Source organism: Pygoscelis adeliae, unplaced genomic scaffold (genome assembly GCF_000699105.1).
Source record: "Pygoscelis adeliae isolate BGI_AS28 unplaced genomic scaffold, ASM69910v1 Scaffold113, whole genome shotgun sequence".
Lineage (NCBI taxonomy): Eukaryota > Metazoa > Chordata > Aves > Sphenisciformes > Spheniscidae > Pygoscelis > Pygoscelis adeliae.
Window position 1 is genome coordinate 12,309,508 of NW_008825108.1, and position 27,998 is coordinate 12,337,505.

General features: G+C 44.2%; 1 protein-coding gene across 1 annotated transcript; it reads left to right on the forward strand.

The window, feature by feature from the left end:
* Positions 1 to 135: 135 nt before the first annotated feature.
* SLC38A1 (solute carrier family 38, member 1) lies at positions 136 to 27,981 on the forward strand. The gene is made up of 15 exons (XM_009327597.1): positions 136 to 288; positions 8,003 to 8,078; positions 8,648 to 8,763; positions 13,803 to 13,876; positions 15,525 to 15,617; positions 15,930 to 16,011; positions 17,222 to 17,304; positions 18,214 to 18,272; positions 18,405 to 18,530; positions 20,743 to 20,822; positions 21,999 to 22,099; positions 25,283 to 25,401; positions 25,939 to 26,080; positions 26,203 to 26,300; positions 27,357 to 27,981. Exons 1-15 carry the CDS (start codon positions 170 to 172, stop codon positions 27,456 to 27,458), a joined length of 1,470 nt encoding a protein of 489 aa, XP_009325872.1. The 5' UTR covers positions 136 to 169; the 3' UTR covers positions 27,459 to 27,981.
* The last annotated feature ends 17 nt before the right edge of the window (positions 27,982 to 27,998 follow it).

Here is a 27,998-nt window from a genome sequence, read left to right on the forward strand (position 1 = left end):
TCACTGGTTTCTTCTGGTGATATTGCCTGCTGTTGGTGGTATACATCTTGGGTTTTTTTTCTTGTGTTTTATTTAGGTTGCTGACACTGTAGCTGCAGTTTACTCACGAGATACCAACCATCACTAATATTTGGAGAAACACTTGGATACGTACAGTTCCTCACCCAGGATGCCCTTCAAAGCTGGATTAGAACTGACTGAATTGCAGAATATGACTGTCCCTGAAGATGATAACATCAGCAATGATTCAAATGATTTCACAGAGGTGGAAAATGGCCAGATAAATAGGTGAGTATTTTTCCACTGACGCTGCCTGTGCTAAGAAACACACCGTTTAAAAACAGCATTCTAATTTTCAGTATATGTCTTGAATTATTCATTACCAAGTCATGCTCCATTTGAAGATGTAATTTGAATTTCATATGTGACATCTGTTGGGCATAGGCTGCAACAGCAGATAAAGCAAACAGTGGCAATTTATTCATCGTTTTGAATCTTTCAAATTAGTCTAATAAAATGCACAAACTTATAATGTAGCAAAAAGCCAACATTTTTAAATGTCTGCTTGCACACAGCAAAGAAGTAATAATAATTGATACAATTAGACCAACGGCATAATTTGGGGCAAATCGCTTTGTTGACCTTTGCTCTCTGATATGACAATTTTAACCTACCTGGCCACTTCCATGCACCCAAACTCCTGGAGATTTACAGCTGGTGTTGCTGGCAGCAAATGTAGTCCCGGTCCGCGTTCACAATTCAGCAAGGTAAACTGGGCAGCGGCTGTCATCCCCTGAAGCAAGGATGGCAAGAAGCTGGTAAAATAGAGACGTATACCTAACTCAGGTCAAGTTTGAAAAATGCATCTATTTATCAATATTGATGAAAATAATTTCATTTGTTTAAATTAGGCTGTAGACTTTTCCTATAAGCTGTGCAGTCATTTCAAAGAGCTAGGCCACTGTTCCACCGGGGAGCGGTGCTTCAGGCCCTCCTACCAGCCTCCAACAGGTGCTGAGCTGTCCTGTTTACAGCAAAGACCTGCTGACGGATGCTCTTTGGGTTTTGTGAGCTGTAAAACAAGGAGCTGTTTTTTGATCAAACTTCCTGTTCAAATATTGCAAACCGAGGTGGAGCACGCCGGCCGGGCAGTGCCTGCACGGGGATCCAGCCCTGCCCGGCACTGGTGCTGCTGGGAAGCCTCTGCCGGCACATCATCCTGCTCCTTTACTGCTGGGCTGCTGGCGCCTGTGTTTATGGTCTTTAAAAACCTCTTCTCTTGCCCTTTCTTCCTTTTGGCAGCAGCTTCCCTGGCTACCCAGAGAAACTCACTTCCTAGTGTAAAAACAAAATTCAGAGCTGGTTTTTCCCAGGCGAGGGTAGAGTCGTGTGGCTCTCGTGGCTGTGCGGGTGGACAGGGAGCTTGGCGGCGGAGATAAGCACCCGCTGTCGGCCATACCATGCACGCAGCAAAACCAGCTGGCCAGAGCCCGGGACCAAGCAGGGGGCCCTGGCTGGCAGTGTGGGTGAGCCCCCTGCCCCCCCGCCCCGCCGCCTGCCCCGGGGAAGTCCTGGGGCGGTCGCCAGCTGCGCTGTGTAGCGGTGCGACCGCAGCGCAGCTGCACTGATGAAGATTAGAGCTGGTCAGGAATTTTCTGATGCAACTGCTTTGATGGAAAGTGCCAAAACGGAACGTAAACCACTCCGGTAAAAAAAAAAAAAAAAAGCTAAAAAAAAGGCAAGAGCAAGGAAAAAAACCCCTCCAACTTTGCCAAAACAAAACAGTTCCAGTATGAACCTGCTTGCTTTCCTGCTGGCTCACTTCGTAAGGCGAGGAGCTCAGGGGCTGACAGTGGTAAATTTGCTCCCTGGAGCCTGCCGAGGATTTATATCCTTGAGAGGAGAAGGGCTGTACTGGGCTGGCTGCGCCTCCCCAGCGCTTTCCACCAGTAACTCTTACGGGGAGAAACCCTGCTAGCGCTTCATCTTTCAGTGAATGTTTATGGAGGGTGGGGAAGGAGCGTGCCGTATGTGCCTGATCCTCAGCGGTCACGATGTGCTTTGTCGAGTAAGGGCGTAGTAAGTGTGGCGAGGTCTGGGTCGGATCCAGACTGCCTGCAAAGGGAAGAAGAAAAGTGGAGTGAGGAAAGAGCATCAGAAACTCAGAGACAGAATTTCTGATTGCTGTTCTGGCTCTGAGGGCAGATGAACATATTCCACAGTTTTCCGTTCCCTTCTGGGTATCTTTTTTCCTCTGCAGAGCATCATTTGCTTGTAGGATGTAGCCCATTGCAATTGTCTTATCCCGCTGCTGGGGTGGTTGCGGGATAGCTACTTACTCATGCATCCCATACACGAGTATTCTTCCCTATATATCCTGGTGTGTTCATGTTCCCCTCCACAGCTAATACAAGAGTTTCAAGGCAGCTGGCGCTGACGGCAGCTTCCAGCACAGCAGCACATTGGCACTGGCGCAGCCCCGTCGGCGTCCCCTGGGGCTGTGGCTGAGCCACCCGTGGCCACTGGCTTTGGCAAGCACCTCCACACCGACATGGGCGACGAGCCGGTGGGCAGACCCTGCTCTGTACCCCGTGCCAAACGCATCCTGAAAGGATGTGGTTATTGCCCTTTATGACTATTTTGGCAAATGTCCTGTCTCCGTGGAATAAGAGGTTAACGGGCATATGGAAGAAATAATTTTGTGCTGCCTGGCACACAGTGCAAGGTCTTGTGAAACTCCAAAGTCCATCAAAATCAGTGGGACTTTTTCTGTTGATTTCACTTGAGCTTTAGATTAGATCTGTAATTTTCAACTAAATTTTTTTTCTTGTTTCAACCTGGTGGTTGAAACCTGCACTCTGTATTTCATTTCAAACTTTTTTTTCTTCCAATGCATAATTTTTCAAGCTCAATGTATAGCAGAGTTTTTAAGGGTCTTTTGGAGAAGGTACACCAGGGAGAAGCTTATTCCAGGTCTGGTTGTAAACTCCAAATATTTCTTGATGTTGGAAAATAATTCTCTAGTTCCCTTTGGATTTCCAGCCTTTTCTGGGCTGTATGTAGGGAGTTGTATGTAGGGAGGGGATGTTGTTTGGAAGGGGCTGTACTGGGAGGGGTTTTTCTTTGTATGCAGATGTTGAATTTCTTCTGGGAACGTCAATAAAGAGACTTGCATCAAATCCAGACATGGATTTGGTGTCTTTTAACCGTGTATCCTGCCTCTAAAACTTTGCCATCTCTGCACATAACTGTAAACCAGTATTTAGGTGACCTACAGCTTATCTGTAACTACAACGATGCTCTCGGGAAGCTGCTGGCTGAATGTCTGTCTTGGTTTACAGCTACTAGTAAGTTATCAGCACCCCTTGTTCAGTTAACAAGGTTGTTAGTAGGTATACCCAGGTCTGGTCCAAGTTTCATAGTGTAAGCCAGACCAAGGTTTCTTCTGCATTTCTTGTTCCTGCCTGCCCTGGAAATCTTTGCCGTTGCTCAAGCTAGAGCTCAGTTTAAGAAGCTGCCTAAGGATAGAGTTCTGTCATCTTGGCAAAGCCGGCTTTCTCTAACAAATGTTTAAGGCATTGTCAAATATCACTTTAATTTAATTATGTTTAAACATATCTGAGATGGCTAAATGGTTTTTGGCTATCTCTTCTTAGCCAAAATGGTTAGCTCAGGGATATCACCTTAATCAAAGATTTCTCATTTAAGTTCTTTAATAAATTAAATTTGGAAACCATAGTTAAACATGGTCCTTTTAAAACCACTTCATCAATAAAACTAAGTTTCTACTTTGCACTAAATCAAACCAGGAAAAGAATTAGATGAAGAAATTCTTTCCAAGCCAACCTTGAGGCTTCATGTATCGCAAGGATCAGCCGATTAGTTTTTGGCCAGGATTTTTTATTAACATATCTGAAAAGTTTTGTATAAGCTGCTCATACTCAGCTGTGATGTAGGAAGCACAACAGGAAAGCAGAAACATATAAGAATAGGTTATGTCTTTTAATCATGAGTAAAGCGTTTGAAATGAAGACAACAAACAGCGCAAATGGATTTCTTGCTTGTCCGGGAGTCACAAGGCTTTGATGGCACAGACGGTCCTACTGCGCACTTCCACAGCAGCTCTCACAGTGGCCTCTAGTCCTTGGGAGGGCTGGGAGAGGCTGGAGTAAACAGTCGTTTCACTTCATTCGTGTCATATTTATAAAGGTCAAATATACAACATTCTGTGACAATGAATAGCTCGTTTTCTAAGCACACCTATTAAGCAGAGCAGATGGATGTCACGGTTTAACTAGAAATTCCAGTATTCAAAGATATGTTCCCTTTCATATGCTGTAGGGGAAGAAAAAACACCCTGAAATGAAAAAAATGTTTATAAAAAGCAAAATCTTGGGAAAATCTGTTTCTGTTGAATCCATTGGATTTCCTTCCCCATCCTTCCCCCCCCCCCCCCCCCCCTCTACCAATACATTCCATTTATGGAAAACTTAGGCTGTCATACGGTACGTCTGTACCACCTACCGAGCACGGTCCCGAGGCAACCTTCTTGTCTGGACTTGCAGGTTAAGTTGCCTGCAATAGCAAATGCCGCACAGCCTCCGGATCATGCGGACCCCATGTCCCCCACCACTGCATCGCTGCTGAGCTTTCTGGGCAAGCCGTCCTGGGGCTGGGAGGCCCCCGTAAAAAAGCTGGGCGCAATGCTGTGTACCTCATGGAAGGTGTGATATGGGAGGCCGGTGGCCACATTCCCGTCTCTGACTTTGCCCTCCTGTACACATCACACAGCATAAATGGAGAAAAATGTGCAGTGTGACATGGTAAACGTGGGGTGGATGAGGATCCCAGCTTATAATAGGAGATGAGAGGCTGGACAACAAGCCCAGTCCATTTTAATGTAGGACTAACTCAAAAGAAAGTACTTTGGATCGATTTATCAAATCGGAGTAGTTTTCTTAAAAGTCGCGTCCAGAAGGAAATAATGTGTTTGTTGGCCACAGAAGGTAACAGCTCTGCAGAAGCTGTTTACTCTGTCAAAAGTATTCTAATGGGAAGTGCCACGGTCCCTTTATATTCAAGCAATATTACTCAAGTATTGTCTTTATCATGTGTTAGTTCTTTAACAATAATTTTCATTGAACTTCAATACCAGGTGGCAATAATAATAGTATCTATAAATTTGTTATTTTTGTCATTATTAAGGGGGGACTGGCTGCAGAGGGATGAGGAGAAGTGGGGGGAGCAGACTAGTTACTTCTATCATAACTCTGACAAAATCTAAAATGACACATGATCTCCATAAATGACAGAAGAAGGCAAAGTCCACAGATGTTCCCAGCAGCACTTACAAATCCAAAAGAGACAAAACTCTTCTCTGTGCTCTTGCCTGTATAAAATGCCCGCGGGGTGTTTCGAGAGAGAGCTGGAATGTCTTTTTCAAACCATTCACACTCTGCTGCTTGTGTTCAAGAGATGGGCTTTAAACAGACATGAAAAAAAAAAGCACACGCTCTGAATCAGGTTGAGATTTTATTCCATGAGGATGAAATACCTAGACAGTGAGCTTTGGAAAGTTAATTTTGGATCAGTCTGTCTTAGAAGTGGTTGCTTTTCACTTCTTAAAACAGTGAGGGAGGTTCAGCCATCTATTCCAACTGCGTTAGGGCTGGTAAACCTGGCACAGTGGCTGTATTTTGCAGCAAATTGGTTGCTGAAGTTAGTAGTTTAAAACATAGAGGAGAAGCCTATAGTTGTTTTTTATTGATAAAAAGGAAGTCAAAGCAGACCAATGGGTAGGAGTCAAAGTTGCAACAAAACCAGCAAAAATACTACATACCTTTTGCCAGCTCTGCCCAGATTTAAGGGATAAACACAAAACATGTATGTAGTACACAGAATGTTAAGGTCACAGGGCCCAGTGTGTCAGCTGTGGAATCCAAGTCAGCAGCATTACAGCTACATGATTCTGGCATAGACTTAGAAGCTGTGCTAGCATATATTGCTAGTAATTAGGCCACAACCGGGGTAGTACGGAAGTTTGATACAGCTCTGTCTTTATGAGTTCACGGTTATATTACCAGCCTGAATACCTTTGGATGTACTCAAATGATGCACAGTCTTGAGTCACAGTTTGAACTATACATCGCCAGCCAGCAGATGTTCCCAGCTGTGGGAAAGGACCAGCGGTGCTGCTCTTTGTGTTCAGCATACTGTTTGTCTGTTTTAACTTAAGAAAGAATCACCTTAATTTACCCGCAGCAAAAAGGGTCTCTGACACTTGGTGACAGCCCCTGGTTAGGTATGTAACACGTACGATGGCTGACGCATTAGCCAGTGCAGCCTAAGAACCATCTGTGGATTAATGAAGATGCCAGGGGCTTAATTGTGCATAAACCTGCAAAAGATGAAAAGCTGAAAGAATGCTTTATATAAACTAAAATGTTTGCTGAAGAAAGGGTCTGGGAGAAACTAACAGCTCATCCAAATCAGAAGTGTCGTAAATCCCAAGGATACCGACACAACCGCAGGAGGCAAATCTTGTTCTGGTGACAGTAAGTTCCTAAATGTGGGTATATCAAGGACACAGAACAAGTAAAGGGTGCAGAGAACGAAAAGCTGTTTATTCCATGTTTCCCTGCACAGAAGTTTTTAATTTTGCAGTATGCTGAATTCAGTATTGAGTTTTGAAAGACACAAGTGAAAAAATCCAGTAGCCCAGAGCAGTGCACCAACAGAGCGTGTTGCCCGGTTGAGGATGGTCCGGGCAGTGCTGGCTGCATGCAGCACCTCTTCCTCCTCTTAACTCCAGCCATACCAACCCTATGGTGGCAATTTAGGGTTTCACAGGGTGCCACAGTATCATCCAACGCTGAGGGGACAGACAGGGTCTTTTAGGGATCCTTGGCAGAATAATGACAGCACTAGATTGTAGTTACAATTAAAGCTTTATTTTCTTAACAGGATATTATGATTAGTGTAGCACAGAATTTATTATTAGAATGGCACGGGATTTCTAGAAGCAGAATCAATGTAGTGCAATCTATAAGTAGCATAATACAGAATTTATAATACAACTTAACTTATAATTTCTAATCGCCTGAACCCTCTGTAGATTGGGTCAAATCTTAATACATGGTTTGCTGTATCAATGTAACAATCATAATCTAGACTCAAAAATCATATAAAAGCAGACGAGTCACTCCCTCAATCCTTGGAGGAAGCAGAGGACGGTGGGGGTGTCCCTGGCCACCGGGGGTCCCGGGTCTCACTGCCCAGCAGCAGCTCCGGTCCAAGTTCCCCACTTAGGACTTGTAACTGCTCGATTTTATGGACAGTGCTCTGGGTGCCGTTAGGCTTCCCTGCTCTGTGGTGGGGTCATCGCCACCACCTGGAGGGCTGGGTGCTTGGGACCTTCTGGGCTGGCAAGGAAGGGAGTAATCGGCCTGGCACCCAGGAGTCTTGAGGCCGATAGGGAGGGGAAGAAGAAATCTGTTTGGTTTGTCTACTTGGTTCACAGGACCTTCAGGGCCTGATAATGAGGGAAAGGGAATGAATACATGACCCGCTCAGTCACAGAGAATGGCTGCTTGCCTCATAAAATGGCGTTAGTTATGCTAACCACATTAGCTGGGGTCAGGAGCAGGGGGTACCAGTCACACATACCTCTGCAGGACACCCGGAGAAGTATCTCCTCGTAGTGACTGTGCAAACAAATTACTTGCCAGTCCACAAAATTGGTGCTGCTTCTTTACTAAATATCCTAAAAGACCATTCTGTATATATACATTTACTCTGAGCTTGTGCTAGTGTTACCTTTATCAATGCCCAATGTACACTGGTATCAGTGAAGCATAATCTGGCTCATTAAATAGTTATGAGTTTGACCTCTTTTCGCATACAGTTTTCATACATTGCATATTTTGTAATCACATGCTGCTCATGGAATTAATGTGTGCACATTTTCTAAACGCTGGAAATAAATCCTCTGACTTCTTTTCAGCAAGTTTATTTCGGATCGAGAAAGCAGAAGAAGTCTCACAAACAGCCACCTGGAGAAGAAGAAATGCGATGAATATGTAAGTCTCTCTTGCTGTTCTTTTCCCTGTCAAAATGAACTATGTGTTGTGCATATGAAGGGCTTTTAGACATGGTCTTCAAAAGTGCTGGACACACACAATTATAACTGAAATTCAGGTTCCGGTAGGAACTGCCTGTGCTCAGCACTTAAAAAAAAAACAAAACCAAAAACCCCAAGCATTTTGGTCGGGTTGAGGCAAGGGGTTCCCTCTGGCCTGTGTTAGGCAGGATGTCCTGGTGGTTCCTTATGGCCTTACAATATATAAATCATGTGCGTAAGATGTTTCACAGGCATAGTGAAAGATGGGGTTTAAAATTGAAAGTGTAGTATGAGTTGTGTGTTGCTGATACCATTTACGTCAGTTTACAAAATCTATAGGACAACGATCAGAGTGTAGCTGTGACAGGGTTCAGCAACCCTTTTTCCTCTTTAAAACAATTTTTAAGTTGTTTCCATAGCAGTAGTTACTTATATCTGATATATCACAAAACATGGAGTTTGAAGCATAGGTGCATTTCCCTGCTCCGTTCCAAGCTGTTGCTGACACGTCGGTCTTTACTTCTCCAGATCCCAGGAACGACTTCGCTGGGGATGTCTGTCTTCAACCTCAGCAATGCAATTATGGGCAGTGGGATTTTGGGTCTTGCTTTTGCCTTGGCCAACACGGGAATTCTCCTTTTTCTGTAAGTATTCGCATGGTGAGTAGCTGATCCCTGTGCAGTTTCACTGCGTTTAAAGAACGTGCGCGCTGCCAGCAAGCGGAGGGATTTATAGTCCATCTGTAATCAAGTACAGCCTTCAAGCCTGAAAATGTTAGCTACAAGTTTCGGACATTTTTTTTTTCAGTCAAATTTTTTGGTGGGAAAAGCCATTACTTGTAATGCTAGAGCGAATTAAGCCCATGTTATTTACTACTGACCTGAGCCTAGCCAGGGATTTTTCCTATGGTCCACAAGCTACACATACATTGGAAATGTTCAGTAGTTATAGTTGCAGTGGGATAGTACCTAGTTCCTACTTGCGTCACAGGGTCTCCAGAGCTTTCATCAAAGCATGATGCAATAACTACTTTTTTTTAACCAAGAAAAAGAATATTTATATTCCTTTATATGTTACATATAATATTTTCATCTCACTCCCACAGTTTCTTCAGTTTCTTATATGAGAGTCCTTGAGAGCCAACATAAATACAGCCAAGATTTTAGTATAAAAAAGAAGTTGAGGTAGAGTACTTAACTCCAGCAAAAAAGAGGCATTTTGTAAAGGAGAATTTTATAGTTTAAAAATGAAACGGTGCCAGTGAATGAGTAAGACACAGTGTTATTCTGTGTTATTCTGGATCGCAGTATGAGACGTTTCATTGTGAAAAGTGATTGTTAAGAAATCAGTTGGGAATTGTGTGCAGATTTCAGTGATAAATGTTCATTGAGGGAAGAAATACAATAATTTACAGTCTTCGAGACCTGTTCAACACAGTTATTGAGTTTACAGGTTACTCTAAAGAGGTGTCATTTCTTGAATGTCAAATCTAAAAATGTAGAACTTCTGTTATTACTTAGGTTTTTGGGAAATATATAATATGCACCCTGTATATAGCAGAGTGGATGGCCAAAGTGGTACGTATAGCCATCTGCTCTGGGATTTTGTGCCAGGATAGCTACCTCCATGCTGCTAGCTTACAATTTGCTGTGGTTGGGTAAAATCTAGGAATAATCCAAGGAGTTAATCCATTTACATTAAGAATGTACAAAGTCTTATAATTGTGTTGTCACTAAGCTAGGCTATAAAGTAGCTGGACTCTAATTTAGGTCTTTCTTATGCAGAGGGACTGAGTTTATTTTATTTTTGCTGCTTTTTCTACCCAGTACTCTAACCGGTATGTGACACTCCACCCGTGCTCTGACAAGCACACCTCTGAGGGCACAGACTGGTGGTTGCAAAGACTGCTGTAACCAGAAAAAAAGAAGTTACCTCTCTTCAGCCTTGTTACCTCTTCTGTGATAATAGTGTCTCAGCCAAGGAGCATCCTCAGTTTCTCCTTACTGCTTTAGTTTTCTATAATCTCATCCTCTTCTCATTCTTTCAGCAGTTTTTCATGAGAGTTAAGTGAAATGTGAAATGTGTTTGCTCTAAAGGATGTAAAAAGGCAGTTTCTTTTAAGTGAAGTAGATCAGACCAGTGATGTGAACATCAGAGAAACTTCTAACAATGTGTGATGGTGACTGGGCTCATCTTGGCCCGAGTAGTGAGTGTGTAGATCTGTACCACCATACTGTGTGAAAAACTGCCAAACCCGAATGTAGAGATTTTATAGAGTAAATAACAGCATCATTCTCTACAGAATTAACTGTGTGTATTTAAAAGTGGATAATTGTTTTTGTTAGCTTTATAATGCCTTTAGATCTGTTGGCCTGGAGATAGACTGGCCCGCTCAGATCAAAGGTAAGGAAGCTATTGGGGCCTAACTGACCAGCTCAGCAGAGCTTTCCCCTTTGAAGCCTGGAGATACAGGATCCTAATGTGGTGTCTGTAGTTATGCCTGAAAGTCGAACGGCTTTAAATGTTCTTTTATCATGCCATAATCTCAGTAATCTCAGAGTTAAACCTAGTCCATTAGTGCTATATTTTTTCTCACACTCTCCTTCAGTGCATTTTTCCCATAAATGTATAGTTCTGCTGTCACTATCACAGGTAGATCTTAGAACCATTTCTGCTTTACAAGTGATTAAAGATAGAGTCCTAGCAATACTTTAATTGCTTTTTGCACGTGAGAAAGCACGTGCAAATTCATCGCTCTTGAGTAGCACAGTTCTGGAAAGTTTCTAGGTTGCTTTACCCAGTATTGGGATGCACCATCTCTGAAAAGTAGAAAGCCAGGGCAGAAAAATTAAAGGAGCATTTTCAGCACTAACAAAGCAGACCTGGCGTGATTCCCACTCTCACAACTTTTACGCTCCTGCAGTGTGAAGTATGCACTGCTGTGCACACCTGGATCAGTTCAGATCCTATATTCTTGGCATAAGACATGCAAAATAAACATGGCAATGAGTATATACTCTCACATCCTATTTGCATAAGGTAGTGCCGTAGCAAAGTGTCATGCTTTTTAGACAAAACAATTGAGGAAGGAACTCAGAGGAACTTAATCCCAGTATTGTTGATAACTATAGCCTAGACCAAAGAAGAGCATCCTTTCCTGTATGCAAAAGGGGAGAAAACCTTGCTGCAGAAAGATGGCACAAAAGGCTTGGGAAGTAAGAGATGGGCCAGGCCACCTAGGGATGGCAGGAACTAGCTCACCCTGCTTGTGGTTTCATCCTGGAGACCTGGCACCGGAGCGATGGATTGCGTTGCAGAGACATATGAGCCGGCCAAGTGCAAGGTGCCTTCAGCCCCATTTAGCCTGGTACTGCACATGATCTGAAAAACTGTGCTGATGCACAAGGCTTGTTAGATGAGATATAGTATGAGATTACAACTGAAGTTTCACACTGCTTTCTGCAGCCACTTCTGCTAGGGTAAACTGGAAGCAGTCACAAAGCCACAGCCTAACTCCTCCAGAGGTTTAGGGCACGCTGGCAGACCAGCCCCCTGGGAAGCCGTACGGTGGCAAACCCCATGCTCTGCCATGCTCTTCTGCACCCCATACCTTATGAGGGTTCAGAACTGTTCTGTGCAGTAAGGCAGGTGACTGCATGAGCCTCACAGGTCTTCTGGTCCCAAAGCCTGGGACTCCACAGAGGGCTGGGGACAGCACATGTTTCAGCTGACCTGGTAATGTGGCATCTGGGAGCAAACAGCAGTGGCATCACAGGAACAGTTTGCTCTTCCCAGCATCGTATCAGTCCCCTGCCCTAAACTGTTTATTCGGGATTTGTTGGAGGGAGGTGACTTTTGCATGTGCTGGTTGCTTGCATAGCTGCCAGCACTTCTTTAAAAGCAGGCAAACTAAAAAGTAGGGGAGTGCTTTTGGGACTGCAGCACAAGCTCCCCTGCTTCTGTTTTGAATTTGTGCAGAGCGAGTGGCATGGACATTTTCATTCCTTTCCAAGGGGTGGTTCTGGCATGAATATCCTTGTCCATACCACAGTCCTAACACAAACAAGTTTTTCATACAGCGCTAATGAAAATGCCAAGTGTCTGTGTAAGAACCCTATGGGGAGCTAAGGACAACAGATCAGATAAATACCTGGCTGCTTGGGAGTGTTATTTTTACCACTGCAAAGACTCCATGAGCTCAGTGCCTGAAAAACGGGAGCTTTTAATATTAAAATAGACTTGATGCTGGCATGCGGAGCTGGAGCCATTTGGGGCTGGGAGTGAGTCAGCCCAGCAGCCGAGCACGGGGGGCTGCGAGCACCATGCCCCCAGGCAGACAGGGGCTTAGCGGCTCTGCAGGGAACTCAGGCAGGAGCAGGGCTTAGCAAATCTGTAAAAAATGGAGCAGAGTGACCTCAGCCAGTACAGTCTCCCTTCCCTTCTCCACCTCCTTGAGGAGAAACACCCTTTGGGCTGTACAAAGAGTGTGTTGTTATTGTCAGCCATCATACTTTGTTGGCAAAAAAGCAGTTCCTCCTATCACCTCTTTATGTTTCTCCATGCTCCTCTGGCCCCAAGAAACTTGTGGGTCATTATTTGGCACTAAAGTATTTCTAGTCTAAAATAATAAAAAAGTGGGGAGAGGGAGCTTCTCATCCTGTTCTTTCTATGTATTCCCATGAAAAAGATGTGTTGCTGCCTATCTATGGCAGCAGCTTGTTTTCTGTTAAATTTTAGGCTTGTTTTTCTCAGTGTCCTGAGGGTAGTTGTCATAATAAAGAGAGGAATTGCCAACAGATTGTCTGAGTGCTCTTCACACACATCATGAAAACATCATCAGGTCTTTATGTGTCAGAGTGTTGGAGGGGAAGGCACACATGGTGCTTGGCTTAAAGACATAGAGCAATGAGCAAATGTGTTTTTATGCACTTAGCCCCCGGCACTGACTAATTATCATTTGTGCCAGCAAGTTCCCGACACAAACAGTTTGGTCATTACTTCCTGCAATTCTTCTACGTTAAGTCAAATTATGGATCACGGCAGACCAAGAGTGACATCAGTGAGGGAACACCAGTCCCCACCTGGACAAAGTATAAGCCTTTGGTTTCTGCCTTTATTCCCAAGGGAAGCCAGTCGAGCCTTAACTTCCCTCCTCTTCCCCCTCCTTGGGCACTGGGAGGCACATAAAAAGCCATTTGGGCACCCCTTTGGTAGCATATGAAACATGACCTGGGAAAAGATCCTTCCATTTGGTATGGAAGTCTTTAAATAGAGGACTTCCCTTTGAAATTTTTACTCTGCTTCCAGAAAAAAAGCTTTAGAGTGGGTGGTGAGGGACATACCTGGCTCATCCCTGTTCTGATTAAATCTTAATTCCTACCTGAAAAAACATCTTCATTCTTGCTTCTTTCAATGTGGGGGGGTGTAACTCACTAACAGGCTGCGCTCTTCAGCTCTGCTAAGTTTTACTTGGTTGAATCCCTCTGCACGCAGGGCTTTCTATCTCTATAGTGGTGTGGTGGAGCTGCAAAAAGCATGTAAATCACATGTATTTTAGGGCTTTTTGCATTGTCAGAAGAGTATAAAAATTATTTCAGAGTCAACGGGAATACAACCTGACACGAAATATTGCAATGTTAGAGCTCAGCTCTTACAGTAAGCTTTATTTTCTATTCTTTTATAGGCTGCTTTTGGTTTCAGTGACACTGCTGTCTATTTATTCAATATATCTCCTGTTGGTGTGTTCAAAGGAAACAGGTAATTTAAGATGTTATTACACCATTTCAGTAGAATTGTAAAGAACGAGAGGTGAAAAATACTCAGATAAGGCCAGGTGCTTTGTGTAAGACAGAGTTTCTATCACTTTGCTGACACAATAGAAAGGCCTAACACATTTTGGGTCAGAATCCCAGAATTAACAAGAATTTACATCATGGCAATGGAGAAGAGCATCTGACCAGCACTATAAAGAGAAAAACTCATGGCAAAGAGTGAATTCTGCTAGCATGAAATGTTGTCTTCAGTGAGCTGAAAGGAACAGCTCATATAATTTCTTTGCGTTACAAAACCAATTGCAGATGAAATCTAATGAATCTTTGCCTATGGTGAAGCTTACCTGGAAATACAGTTTATCCTTAATGGTTAGGGTGAAATTCCTGATAGCCTTTGTGGTATAGTAGGAGGTTTCCTAGAAGAAAATAAAAGGGAACAGTTCCTCCACAGAGAGAAGTGTATCTGTAAGGAAAATATATTCTAAACACAGAAATTAGAAGTTACCTACAGTGTTAAATGTCACTGTGCTCTGAAGTCCACGAGTCTCTTTCCTTGGGTAACAATCTCTGAAGCCAGATTTTTTAAATTGTCTGTGCACAAGAACACTGTAGTATTTTAGTATGTAATTTGGACACATATGAGTTATTTTTATAGCATGTATAATGGCAGCAACTGCCTATTTAAATTAGGTAGGTATGCCTAATTTTGGACACATTTCTGCCCTGCCGGTTCCCAAAATCTAAGCCCTAGGTTTCTATGCTGCTGGTACATTTAAGCTCAAACCTATTGTTTATACAAGCTTCAAAGCAGAAATGTCAGCTATAAGGAAATACAGAGAAAACCAAACAATGGGATGCATTTTAAAAATCATCTGTACAGTGTGACATCTGCAGTATTTCTCTTTCTGTTCTCATGTATGTCACCATCTTCACAATGTCCAGTCTTTTTCTCAGCCTAAATCACAGCCAAGGAAAAAACATTAAACAGAAACACAAACCAATTAATGGAGGAGTTTCTCAAGCTTGACAGGCATTTAAAAAGAAGTTTTAGTTAATTTACACCTTTCCCTGCTTTTACCAAAAACACACCACACTGAGAATTCACAAGTTAAGGCTTCGTCATTAGAAATTGTAAATCATCCTGTAAACCAGTGGCTGCCCTCATTTGGATCGTTTAGTCAAAGCAAGCGAAATTGCAGAATCGTGGTACTGTGTCTGCTGTGGCCAGGCTGCCAGTGCTGACTTGTGGATCCTGCTGTACCGAGTTTTGTCTGGAGAGGAGGCTTTCTATGTCACGCTCATTGCGGGCGCAAACCTAATATGCCAGGATGGGGATACCAGAACTTAACATGTCACTAGGGATATAGACAGACTCATTAAAGGGGTGTAATAACCTCATTAAGAGCTTCAATTTCAAAAGTGACCGGTAGCCAACGATAACATTTATAGATGTCAAGAAAACATTCCTACATAAGTTTCAGCCCTAGCAATTACAAGAGAGCTCTCTATTTACTTGCGAAGGGCAGGTATGGCTGCACAGATGGGTGGTTAGCTGAAAAGGAATCATAAGTGTTTCAACTCAACAGCTTTCGCTGCCGTATTTGTTACCTTTCTCCTCATTTTTTTTCATGCAGGCTGCATGGTGTATGAAAAGCTGGGTGAGCAGGTCTTCGGTACCCCAGGGAAAATGATTGTCTTTGGATCTACATCTCTCCAGAACGTTGGAGGTAAAGGAGATGAGGGGTATTGAAAAACAAAACCCGGAAACATCTTGATGTTATGGCTACCAACCAGTCAGGTTCCTCTTTCTCTCGGTGACATCTTGGGATCTTCATGCTGCTCAATATAGCTGTGGCTAACACTTTGCATGCAGCCCTTTAAAAATGGTGTATTACTGAATGATCAGTAGTTCACAGCCAATTATAGTTCGGGGTCTTCTGTCATCAGAGGCTGATGTGGGAAAAGGTTCAGGATGTTCTCTGTACTTATTCCACAAAATATCTTACCCATTTTCTAAACTGACTTTCTTCTTCTTCCAGCAATGTTGAGCTATCTCTTCATAGTCAAAAATGAGCTGCCTTCTGCCATAAAGTTTCTAATGGGAGAAGAAGAAACTTTTTCGTAAGTTGAATTCATTTTGGTGATTAGATTATAGAATTTAATGTTGTGTAGACAAGTTTAAGCATATGTTTATAAAAGCTCTTAAGTATTGGATACTCTTTAGGTTTGTCAAAGTATATTTTCACAGGAGTATCTCAGGGGGTCAATAAAAACCAAGACAACTTTGGAAAGGAAAAGAAGATGGATAGGAAATCAAAGGTTAAGTCATCAGCAGTTACTCTCTTCACACACCAGATTTTCATGCAGAATTGTGATTTATACAAACCTCTTTTCATAGGATCCAACCTTTTACAGTGTTAGGCAATACTTGAAGATATTGGGAACAATGCAAGTTTAAGATATTATGTATTTCCCTGCGTTCGTAGCATCTTGCAGGATTTTGCCCCTGAAGCACTGTCCGTAGTATGAAATTCTTCGATACTAGCATATGACAACAGCAGAATATTGTACTTAGATTTCTGCCACTTATCACTCCTTGACATTTACCAACCTTTTTAACAGAGGGGTGGTATTTCTTTATAGTGGTAAATATCCTTTGCACTGGGTTATATGGTGTGCTGTAGTGCATGAGAAGAAGGTAGAGATCCCATTCCTCAGGCTTTCATACTAAATTGGACCGAGCAGTGGAAATAGGTCATACAGAACGTCACTAACGCTCTCCCTTCTCCCCTTTCTTGCTTTCCAGCAGGATTCAAAGCACTTTGCTAGAAGGAGATACAGCCTTGGGCTGGCTAGTGCGTGCCAGCCTGCAAGAGCCTGGTTTGCCGCTCCAGGCACGTGCCCGGGTGGTTTAGCAAACGAATCATGGTACCCCCCCTCCCCCCCCCCCCCCCCCCCCCCCGGCCCCACTGTGCTGTATGTGTGGCCCTTTGCATGATCTTTCCTCATCCTGGCAGGGTGGCTTATATCAGGTTACGGAGGGTGTTGTTCTGCCTCTCAGTCCCACTCACTGATCTCAGCAGTAGGGTGATATTTTGTCTAGTGACTATGAAAATCTGCCGTATCTGAGTCAGACCAGCACCACGTTTTAAGGGCTAGATACTTAATGAGCCTACAAAGTTCAGATGTGGCCCCCATCTCTCCTTCTGTAGGAGCTTGTAGGAGACCAAAGATAGTTCTGTAACTGCAGCAAAGAGGATGACTGAGTGTGAGGAAAACCAGAGAGGATTTAAGGTGTGCTCATGGTGGGTTTTTTTAATGTTTTATGCAGGGCATGGTACGTGGATGGGCGGATTCTTGTTGTCACAGTCACGTTTGGTATAATCCTCCCTTTATGTCTCCTTAACAACTTAGGTAAGATGCAAATGCCATTGTGGGAATAAAATAAAGGGGCCCAGATATCATGCCACTGACAGCCATGCTGGCAACTCAACTATAATAAAAAAAAAAAAAGTGCTCTCATTGTAATCTAAGCAGCCTCTCTGGTCCAGGAATAAGCTGTGTTTTGAGCATCTTGGAACAAGTAGGCCTAAATTGTCACAGCGGTTGAACTCAGCATAAACGAGCTTCATCCATACAGTTGTGGAAATTCATTTAAAAAATTATAGTTAAGAGGGTCTTCATTTCATAAGGCTATTTTATGTGTAGCCTGTAAAAATAAGTTCACAAATTGTGAGATTACAAAAAATAACTTATTTTTCTATCAGCATCAAAATTTTTAGTTGTGAGGTTAATTGGAGGTATTGGACTTCGAAGTAAGATGTGCATGGAGGATTGCATTTTCAAATGTGTTTGAGTCCACAGAGATGCCAGTAGGTACACAATGTATTTTTTAAAACCATGTAACAAGTTTTGGCACTGAAGTCCTGTTGGTGTCTTCCTTTTGAGAAAATAACCCATACTCAGCTGACGTGGCTCGTATCAGGGAATCTGCGTCACGTTCTGATTGCAATTGCACATTATCAGGTTTGTTTCAATTATCACAGCCCCTTTCAAAAGTAGAATTAGTTAAACTGCCGTAAAGGTGACCCTCGGGAAGTCAAGCCGGTCAGAGCAAAGCTCAGGTCTGTCTGAAAGCTGGGAGGCTTGCGACGTGGGAGACTCCCACACCAACAGGACATGGTTTTGTCCTGCCCTGAAGCTCACGATACATATTAAATGTATAATACATTTAAACTTTTCATGACGCAGCAAAAAGAAGTAAAAACCAAGATATGGCTAATAAAATAATTTTGTATGAGATTTCCTTTTTATTTCTTTCAGGGTATCTTGGCTATACCAGTGGATTTTCATTAAGCTGCATGGTATTTTTCTTGATAGTGGTAAGTTCAGCTTGCTTGCTTTGTTGGATGAGAGTCACTTGATAGGATAGTCATAATTTCTCTGATGTTTTAATTTTAATTTGCTTTTTATTATTATTTTTAGCAATTAGCTGTCTTCCGCTCTCATTCTAGGTTATTTACAAGAAGTTTCAAATTCCCTGTGGCGGATCGGAGCTAAATGCAACATCATCTATCCTATCAAATAGCTCAGCACATGAACATATGTGTAAGCCAAAGTATGTTATCTTTAATTCCAAGGTATGTTTCTTTTTATAATACTTACTTTTAATTCACATAATATATGCACCTACACCCCGTGTTCTTAATCCAATCAGCACCATGTAGGGCCTGATTCTCCATGCTTCCACTCGTGCTCCAACGGTGAACGCACAATGGGTCTTCTTGCCCAGTCTTATGGAGATGCCGTGTTGAATGTACCTCCTTGCGGTCTTGCTCTGCCCACCCGGTAGTAGATGTGCTAAGGCTGTGAGCGCAAGCTACCACCGGACAAGAAACGCTTTCTTTGGGAGAGTTTTCCTTTCCACTGCGTCTTACTATCAGTGCTGCAACTGCGCCTTCAGGCTGTAGTTCAGCAGAGGCTGAGTAAGCCATTCCTGCATCCAAAGCCCAGAAGTAATCCCTCTGTCCTGCACACAAACTGCTTCTTTGTGACAGGGTACGTGTTTCTGTAGCCATATGGTGAACTGGATCAGGAAAAGGATACAGTTGAAAGCTAATCCAGCAAAAATTTTACTGCCTTTCAGCTGGATGCTTTCCTCCATCACCACACAGCTGCAGGAAAAGTTGTGCCAAGAGAATGCGAAAGAGCAACTGGCTGTAGCTGTAGGAGCAGGAGACTGCTCCTGTCAGCTGTGCTGGGGCACAGTGCTCATTAAACAGCACCTTATCCAGCAGGGCAGAGTCCTCAGGGCGTCGGAGTCGCATTCATAGGGAATGCGTGTGTATAGCATATGCGTGCAAAAATTGATTTTTTTAAAAATTCATCCTACCAGCTTCAGCTGAAGAAGCCAGTCCGAGCACTTTTCTTTAGTCAGGGGTAGCCATCAGCCCAGATCTGATGTGACTGACCAAGAGTTAATTAACTTGGTGTGCGATAGCAGCTTACGTGTAGGTATATTTTAGATAGAATTGAAGGGCAGTCTTGTTCTCCTGCAGTGTCAGCGTTTGCCTCAGCGTTGATGGAGGCACATCAGAAGGGTCGGCCATCTGAACTAGGCAGGCTGGAGCTGAACTCTAGAGATTTGCCCTCGGGGCCAGCAGTTTGCCAATCAATTTAGCAACTTTGGTGTGTGAGAGGAGAGACAGTTTCACAGAATCAGAGGATGGCCGAGGTTGGAAGGGGCCTCTGGAGGTCACCTGGTCCAACCCCCCTGCTCAAGCAGGGCTACCTAGAGCTGGTTGCCCAGGACCGTGTCCAGGCAACTTCTGAATATCTCCATGGATGGAGACTCCACAACAGTAGTGTGCTGTGAGTGAGGGAGAGGAAGCGGCACAGGCCTGGGTGAGGAAGGACTGCTGGAGAGCAACCAGTGTATTTACTGAATCTGTCAGGCCTGGGGCGCACCCCAGGACATCTTCTGTGGGCAGGGGATGCCTGTGGCCAGCACAAGCAGATCTCAGAGGGCCAGAGAGAGCCGCATGTAGGGATGAACTCATTTTGTCCTCGCAGGAGGACCTGTTTTTCGTGTGATCTCTGCTCGAACCCGTTCCCTGGGGAGAATGGAAGCGCTTGGGCGCTGAGATCATTTGTGAAGTTTGGCTGTATGCTGAGGACTGAAAGCCACTCAGGTTTTTGGTGGAGAAGGGGGTGAGGTCCCCCCCAGAGGCCTCCTGCGGTTCCTGGTGACGTAACGGTCTCTCTCTTTCCCCAAGGAAAAGCATGCTCCCTCTACAGCCCTCCTAGCCCTTTTGTTGGCCTGGGAAATGAAGGGACTCAGTCTGGTACCTTGAAATATCCATTTATTTGTAAGTTCTGCATTCCTCTTCTCTTTTCTTACAGTCTGGATATGGGCTTCCTCCTCAGGACTTCAGCCTTAGCACCACGGGTGCGCACCCCTCTCCATGCCAAGGCAGGGTAGTGTAGCGGTGATCCACTTTTTACATGTGACAGTGTGCTAGTAATGGTGGCAGTAGCTGGGCAGGGAAACCCATCCCAGGGAGCAAAACCAGCAGCTGTGTGGCATCCAGCGCTGCGCTCTGTGAGCAGAGTCAGGACTGTGCTCACACGACCAACGTGAAGACTTTGTCCTCCCGTTGAAAGAGCACTGCTCTCCATATTTCATTAAATACATGCTAATTGACAGGTCTTCTGCCTTCTCTGAAGGCTCCCGACGTTCAGTTGAAGAGTCAAGAGAGTTGGGAGCTGAGGTAGTTGAACACGGATCATTTCTTCACACCGCTGGGGGAAATACTTCTTCTTAACTTCTTTTCTGAAATTCTCTCCGAACAGACCGTGTACGCTTTGCCCACCATTGCTTTTGCATTTGTGTGCCACCCTTCAGTCCTCCCGATTTACAGCGAACTTAAAGAGTAAGTCTTTCTCTATTTTTTTTCCAGTGAATTGTTTTGAACCGCTTTGCATGGAAAATGTTAGCGCAGGGGTGCTCTGAGTCATTCGTGCCATTCGGAGGAGATGTGCTTTAATAACACCCAACAAGCCAATGAGCGTGGCTGTCAGCTAGGAAATCTGGCCTCCCAGGCGTGCCGCTGGGGTGGGGGTGAGGGAGGTTGAGGATAATGCAATACTTCGGGAGTTTTCTCTGGAAGTACACAGCAGCCTGGGGAGAGCCAAGTTGTGCCGGTCGTTTGGCATAGGCGAGAGGCATGTGTTCAGCTAACGGCGTTTGTTCCAATGCAACTAAAAATCTGTTGCGGTACCAGGAAAAAAAAGCACTTTCAGCCTCGCCTGTACTAAAAGACCTTTGCCAGTACGGCTGTCTCGCTGACACCTCCGGCTGGGCAGGGCTCTGGGGAGCTGGAGACCGGCCCTGCTGGGGCATCGCTGGCAGCCCTGGGGGGCTGCAATGGGACCCCGGGCTGTGGGGGGAGCCCCAGGGGAGAGGTCGGGGTCAGTCAGACCCGTGGGTGCCCTCGGGTCCTGGTCACTTGCTGGGTCCTTTGAGTTTCAAGGGAGTCCGGCAGGTTCCCAGGTGCCTATATAGGGCATCCCTGTGTGGATTTAAAAGCCTAACTTTAGGTACCAGAGTGTGACTATTTCAGAACAAATATCTAAAAATGAAATGTTTGCACTTAACCTATTTTACAGGTCTACAGTGGTCTGCATACATTCATTATTTTCTGTCCATGGGGACACAAATGTTTCTCTGCAAACATTTAGAATGTTTTTTTTTTTCCTGTGTATAATTTTACTCTACCTTTATTTTGGCCTTTTAATTTAAGTACTGAAGTGTTTAAGGGCCATCCCTCTCCACTTGGCTTCACCCTTCACCCTGTTTAGGCGGGTATGGCCAGGGAGCAGAGCCGCAGGGCGGTCCCACCATTTCTTAACTTAAGCCCCAAGTAGGGTCCATTTTCCCGGTCCTTCTCTTCTTTGCGCAGCTGTCAATGAATTCCTGTTTTAAATGAAAATGCATTCATGAGTCTCCCCAGAATTACAATGTTTATGCAAAGACTTAATACATTTTTAAACAGCTATGGAAAAATCCAGCCCAACCATTTTTATGTGTTCTTTTCTTCTTTCTCCAGCCGTTCACAGAAAAAAATGCAGTTGGTTTCAAATATCTCATTTTTTGCCATGTTTGTGATGTACTTTATGACTGCCATATTTGGCTATTTGACTTTCTACGGTAAGTATGCAGTTCTTTACTGACCAAAGTAGAAAGGGAATACATGTGAAATCAATAGTGTATCCCAGCTGGAAAGGAAAGTTCCACCCACTTATATTAAAATACTTTTTCAAATCATTTTCCTTAATGTTTTCATATTGAAAGTACACATCCTTTCCTCCTTTCCCCCACGGATGAAAAGCACAAGTGAAAGTAGTATATACAACAGGTGTATTCAAAATATGAGGGAGAGATTTAACGGAGTTGGGGGTTAGCTGGGCCCCACTAAGATTTTCGTTCCAAGGTCCTCACCTGAATGTCGTGTAAGCGTGCCTATCTATATTAAATGAGACAGATTTGAGAACAGGTCCTAGGAAATGGGTATCAAATCAGCCATCACAGCTTTTTCATTTTCTTATTGACGCTTTCATCATAGAGGCGAAGGACGAAATGTTTTCCCTGTGTCCCTAGAGCTGACCCCGTCAGGTCTTGGTTAAACAAATTGGCAGTGAAGGTGGGGAAGCTTCAAGCGTCGTCCCAGCTCAGCCGCCAAAGGATGGTTATTTCAGTGTTTGAGACCTGCACCCTGTCTCTTTTCACGCATATCAATTCACTTAAAGAAACAAACAAATTATGTTGTATTGCTAAAGGATACAACATGTATGCCCTGAAGGCACAATTATTAAGTAAAGTAGGATAAAATATGAATGTTGCCCAGGAAGCTACTCCCACGTTCCAGCATAATGGGAATGTTGAAAAGTAGTGTCTTTTTCCACGGACCTTTAAGGGGTTACAAGACAGATGACAAAACTGATGTTTGCCTTTTACCTCAGAGTCACCAAAAGGTCATCAGTCTTCACCCTGTTCCAAGTGACCTTTTTGTTACAATCTCCTCATTCCTGGTACTGTTCCTTGTGAGCCACATGTTGCAAGAGAAAGAAAATAAATAAATATGAAATGTGCCGGGTTTTTTTCAAAGGTGTACCTATCTCATATTTGTTTTCTCAGGCTCTCATTCTGATTATGAGGCCTTGAGTCTGCATGCATTGAAGTAACTTGAGGTCATCTGTTCTAATTTCCCCAATAAAACCGCAAATACTCTGCAAGTGACAACAGCAACAGCCATTCTCATCCAACTGCTCCCATCTAACGCATTTTCGTAGAAATGCATCAAATTAGCAGCCCCAGGGAGCAAGTGGGTGTAAATCAGCACGGACCCCTTCACTTTGGCAGGGAGGAGATTCTGATGTGATTGCCCCAGGGATCTGAGGAGGCAGATCCGTGGCGCTCCTCTCTGGGAATCTCCCACGCCCCTCAAGGACGAGGGTCTGGAGTCCATGGAGGAGGTAGGGGCTGCGTCCTTCTGGCCCTCCCGAGGGGGAACGGCGGAGGAAATCCCTGGGGTGTCTCGTGTGCCTCTACCCATGTCAGGCGTCCCTGTTCCCCAGCGCTGAGAGCCCGCGGGTGGAAGCTGTGCGGCTCCGCTGGGGCTTCTGCAAGGGTCAGTGCCATGAGAGGCAGCAAAAAAGACACCGAGGGAATATAGAATTCCTCCACTTTGATCCTTCTTCCCCTTGAGACTGACAAGACCTTACCTTTCATATGTTCACTTACAGTTTTCTAACCCTCTTCTCTACCCTTACCTGGATAAGAACAGCATTTTTATTGTGGCCATTTCTTCTTTACACCAATAGTACTTGTCTGTTTGCTGTATTCTCAAAAGTGTTGCAGTGATGACTATATTTACATTGCAGAATTACAGAAAAGAGGTGTTTTTCTTCCCCTAAAAGGTCACACTGTGGTTGGGCTCTGTGGTGTATCTAGCTGAAAGGAAAACAGACCTTCAACTGTAAGCCTTGCCCTTCACTTCCTACCTGGCTGCAGCCCGTGAGCGGTACAGAAGTTGCAGTCTGTGCTTGCAGGAGCAGAGTAAGCTCTGTGTCGCAGAAGCTGTGCATGTGCCCGGCTTGAAAACCCCACTCCTAATCTGCAGGGAGGTGGGAGAGCGTTTTCTTTCTCCTGGTGGGGATTCAAGCACTGCGTAGGTGGTGTTGACCCGTGGTCTCTCCCCAGAAGGGTGTCCTGGGGGGAGCGCAGGCATTTCGCCGCAGGACAGATCCCTCTGCCTCCAGGAATACATGAGGTTTTACCAAGTGCTAAAGATTTTAAACTAGATGTGGCTGCCGAGTTCCCTTTAAGGACTTCGGTTTAAGAGCTGTTACGTTTTACCACCAGCTTTCTAAGATTAGCAGGCAGAAACAAAACATGAGCCTAAACAGGGGCAGCGAGTATGTTTTTGTGGCGCGCTTAACAGCCACCCCCTTAGGTCATTGCTCCTAGATATTTAAAAGTTACAAAGAAAACACACAGGTCCCTCAGCAACTTGGTTTTCCTGTTGGTTAGCACACGCAGACCCACTCTGTACTATTTATCACAGCTTAAGGAAACATTTTTGCAGGAGGTCGTATTAAAATACCGCCAGTGCCTCCCCATTAGGCAACCCCCACGATTCGTCTTGGCTGCTAGGGCCACCGGCCGGCACGGGGCCGAGCTGCAGGCACTGCTGGGGGTCGGGGGGGGACAGGTTCAAGAGAAAAAAACATCAGGGCAGCCCTCAGAGAAGCTGCCGAGGGATTTGAGTGCGAATGTGAGAGCGTCCCACTGAGAGCTGACCCAAGACAGGCTTTGTTCTTGGTTGAGAACAGGGGCACTGCTTTTTGCTGGAAGTTTATTTGCTGTTTAGACTAATTTAGCTCAAAATTTTGTAGTTTATATTAAGTTCAGCTGTTGCAGTGCATGTGGTTATTTTTATATCATTTGAAATTTAAAAAAAAAAAAAGCCCACGGAACCAATTAGAAATAGCTTATTTCACTTTACTTATTTTTTTATATACGTATATATGTAAGCAAACTTTCGTGTATGTCTCACTGTTGTCTTTCCTACAGTGAAAATTACCTTAGACTTAGGTATGTGCTGTCTGGATTAGGATGCAGTCCTAAATCAGGCCTCCAAAGGATTAATCTGGAATAATGGGATCATTAGGATTTGGTTCAAAGCGCTGTTTTAACTCAAGAATGTTTCCTTCCATACTCTTTCGTTTGCAGATAAATCACTTGTTGTTCAAGAAGGCTGTTGTTAAACAATGATTTTTGTGAATGGATTGCCTGTTTGCCAGAACACTTATCTTATTGTCTTTTCCATAGACAATGTGCAGTCAGATCTGCTTCACAAGTACGAGAGCAAAGATGACATCCTCATCCTGACCGTGCGCTTGGCTGTGATCGTTGCGGTGATACTCACGGTGCCAGTGCTGTTTTTCACTGTAAGTAAAAAGCGCCACGCAGTTTGGAAGTCAGTAATGACTGTTTCTTCAAACCACAGTCCAGCAGTTGCCGTGGCAGTGATGTTGCAGCTACAAAAAGAGCTTGAGCTTGCATCAGTCTTTTCCCACACCAGACTCCCACTAACTTCTGGAGAAGTTCTCCCTGCAGGAAATAAATTAATCACTTTTGGTCTTAAATCTGTTTTAAACTGGATCCACGAGGGCCCTCTCTTACTTCACATGCCTTCACTGGAGCAGGCTCAGAGGTGCAGTTCATTTTTAAGTGCAGAAGGACCCCAAAAGGCGTGTCAGAAAGGGAGGAATGTGCTACTGCAGATGCATGTATACCTACAGTTTTGAAATATCAAATTAATTTTAAGGTTTATTTAAAAGGGCACTACTTCAGAGACCCCAAAGTTTCTGATGGATCTATGCAGCGCTTGCTGTCGGCGTGAAAAACTGGTTAAAATAAATATGGGAAGCTTTGAATTGGCTTATAGACTGTTCCTGACAAGAGAACTCTCTCTCTTTCTACAGGTGCGTTCATCATTATTCGAACTGGCTAGGAAAACCAAATTTGACTTATGCCGTCACGTTTTGGTTACTTTTGTTCTTTTGGTTATCATCAACCTGTTAGTCATTTTTATCCCGACCATGAAGGATATTTTTGGAGTTGTAGGTACAGTATCCTGGTTTTGTACTACTAATAAAAGACTGTTGCTAATCAGCAACACAATAATTGTGATGCTGACACAATAAGTTGCTGACAACTAACAAAACTCACTTATTTGAATTTTGCAGGGGTCACTTCTGCCAATATGCTGATTTTCATTCTTCCTTCATCATTGTATTTAAAAATTACACAGCAGGATGGATCCAAGTTGACTCTGAGGATTTGGGTATGCATTCCTTTCCCGTCAATGCAATGCTTTCGTCTTGTCATTCCTTATAATGTGCTAGATGCAAAGCGTACCTAATCTGAACATACGTGTGAGCTTCTTTACATTACTTTCCGTCCTCGCTTCAGTCAGCTGGCAGCCGTGCTTGCCTTTCTCCTTTGCTTACCCTGGGGGTCTCCCAGTGGCGGGGCCCTACCACGCAGGACATCTTGTGTTCTGGGGGGCCCTTCTCTGCGGGGCAAGGGGCTCTTCCCCTGGCTGGCAAGCGGCAGCTCTGCAGCAGCCGTAGCTATCAGCAGGGTGCGGGTACCCCTCCAGCCCCCTTCGGCAGCCCTTTCAGCCCAGCAAGCTTTCTCCGTTTCAGTGTGTTGATCCAGGAAGCGTGCAACACGCTCCGTTTGCGGTATTCCTCGTGGTTTTAATGAACCCAATTCAGACTTGGGGTGCTTCCACCAGAAGCAGCCAGCTGAAATGTTAGCCCTTTGGCATGCATGAGCAGATGGGAATAGGCCTTGGAAAGATTTCCTGTGCACCCCAGAAAGAGCTGCAGCTGAAAAGATGCAACACTCCTGTGTATTCCCAGTCTAACGGGGCGTGCACTGGAAGCATCGTAAGGTCAGACCTTCCTGCTCTGAGCAGACAGGCAGGAAACCTGTGTTCCACCTGTGGCTCCATCCACAGACCCCAAGACGAAAGGGCTGAACTTCGATGGACACGTATCTGATGGGAAGAGTATACTTATTTCCGTGAGGCTTTAAAAAGAGCAGAGCCAATCGGTCCTAAAAACAGACTCGCTTAATCCTCTTTAGGGATGATCAGTGTTTAAGAAATGAATTGAAAGGAGAAAAAAATTGGGTTTGGTGTTCAGTGAGTAATTATTAATGACGCTAATCTGTTTAATTATCTATGGGTCTTGCCTTTACCAGAAGTGCTATCCCATTTTAGCTGATAACTTTGATACATCACCTTGTAAATCTCCTTAAGAGGAGAAGTTAACATACTTGAATTAATTGTCTTTTCTTTTTATTCATTAATTTTCCCTCCTTTTTGTTCCAGGCTTCTCTTTTCTTGGCGCTGGGGATAATGTTTTCCCTAGTGAGCATTCCCTTGGTCATCTATGACTGGGTACAATCAGGAGGCAGTGCCGAAGGCCACTGAAGTGCACCTCCTTCTGAAAAGAAGACGCCCCTGTTTGCTACACACCAAAATCGCAACCATCCGTTCTGTTATCTATTCCATCTTTTGTGAGTTTACTCAAATCAAATCCAAATAATGATTATCCAGTACAGAAAATACTGTTATGGGTTTATTTTCTTGCAGAAAACAGACATGTTTTTCCAACAGGCATATCACTTTGTCCCCTAATATTGAGTTATCAGATCAGCGTAAAGTCTGTGTTAATTGTCTGTGAGACTATATAGAGTGTTGCTCATAGAAATTCATCACAATTAATTTGTTTCCCCTCTTCCACCCATGAATTGCATTGCTCCGTTATTATCCTTAGCCCTTCAACCACAAGCTCTGCTCCTTTAGGGCAGCAGCGCCTCTTGTTATCAGTCCCAACTGGAGTGATGTCAGTTCACACCCTTCCCTCCCGCCTTTTAGCCAAAACTCTGCTCTCCAATTGTACGCATCTGGTTTGTTGGTTTGTTTGTTTGTTCTGTTGCTGTTTCATGCACCATTTGCCTCACTGGGTTA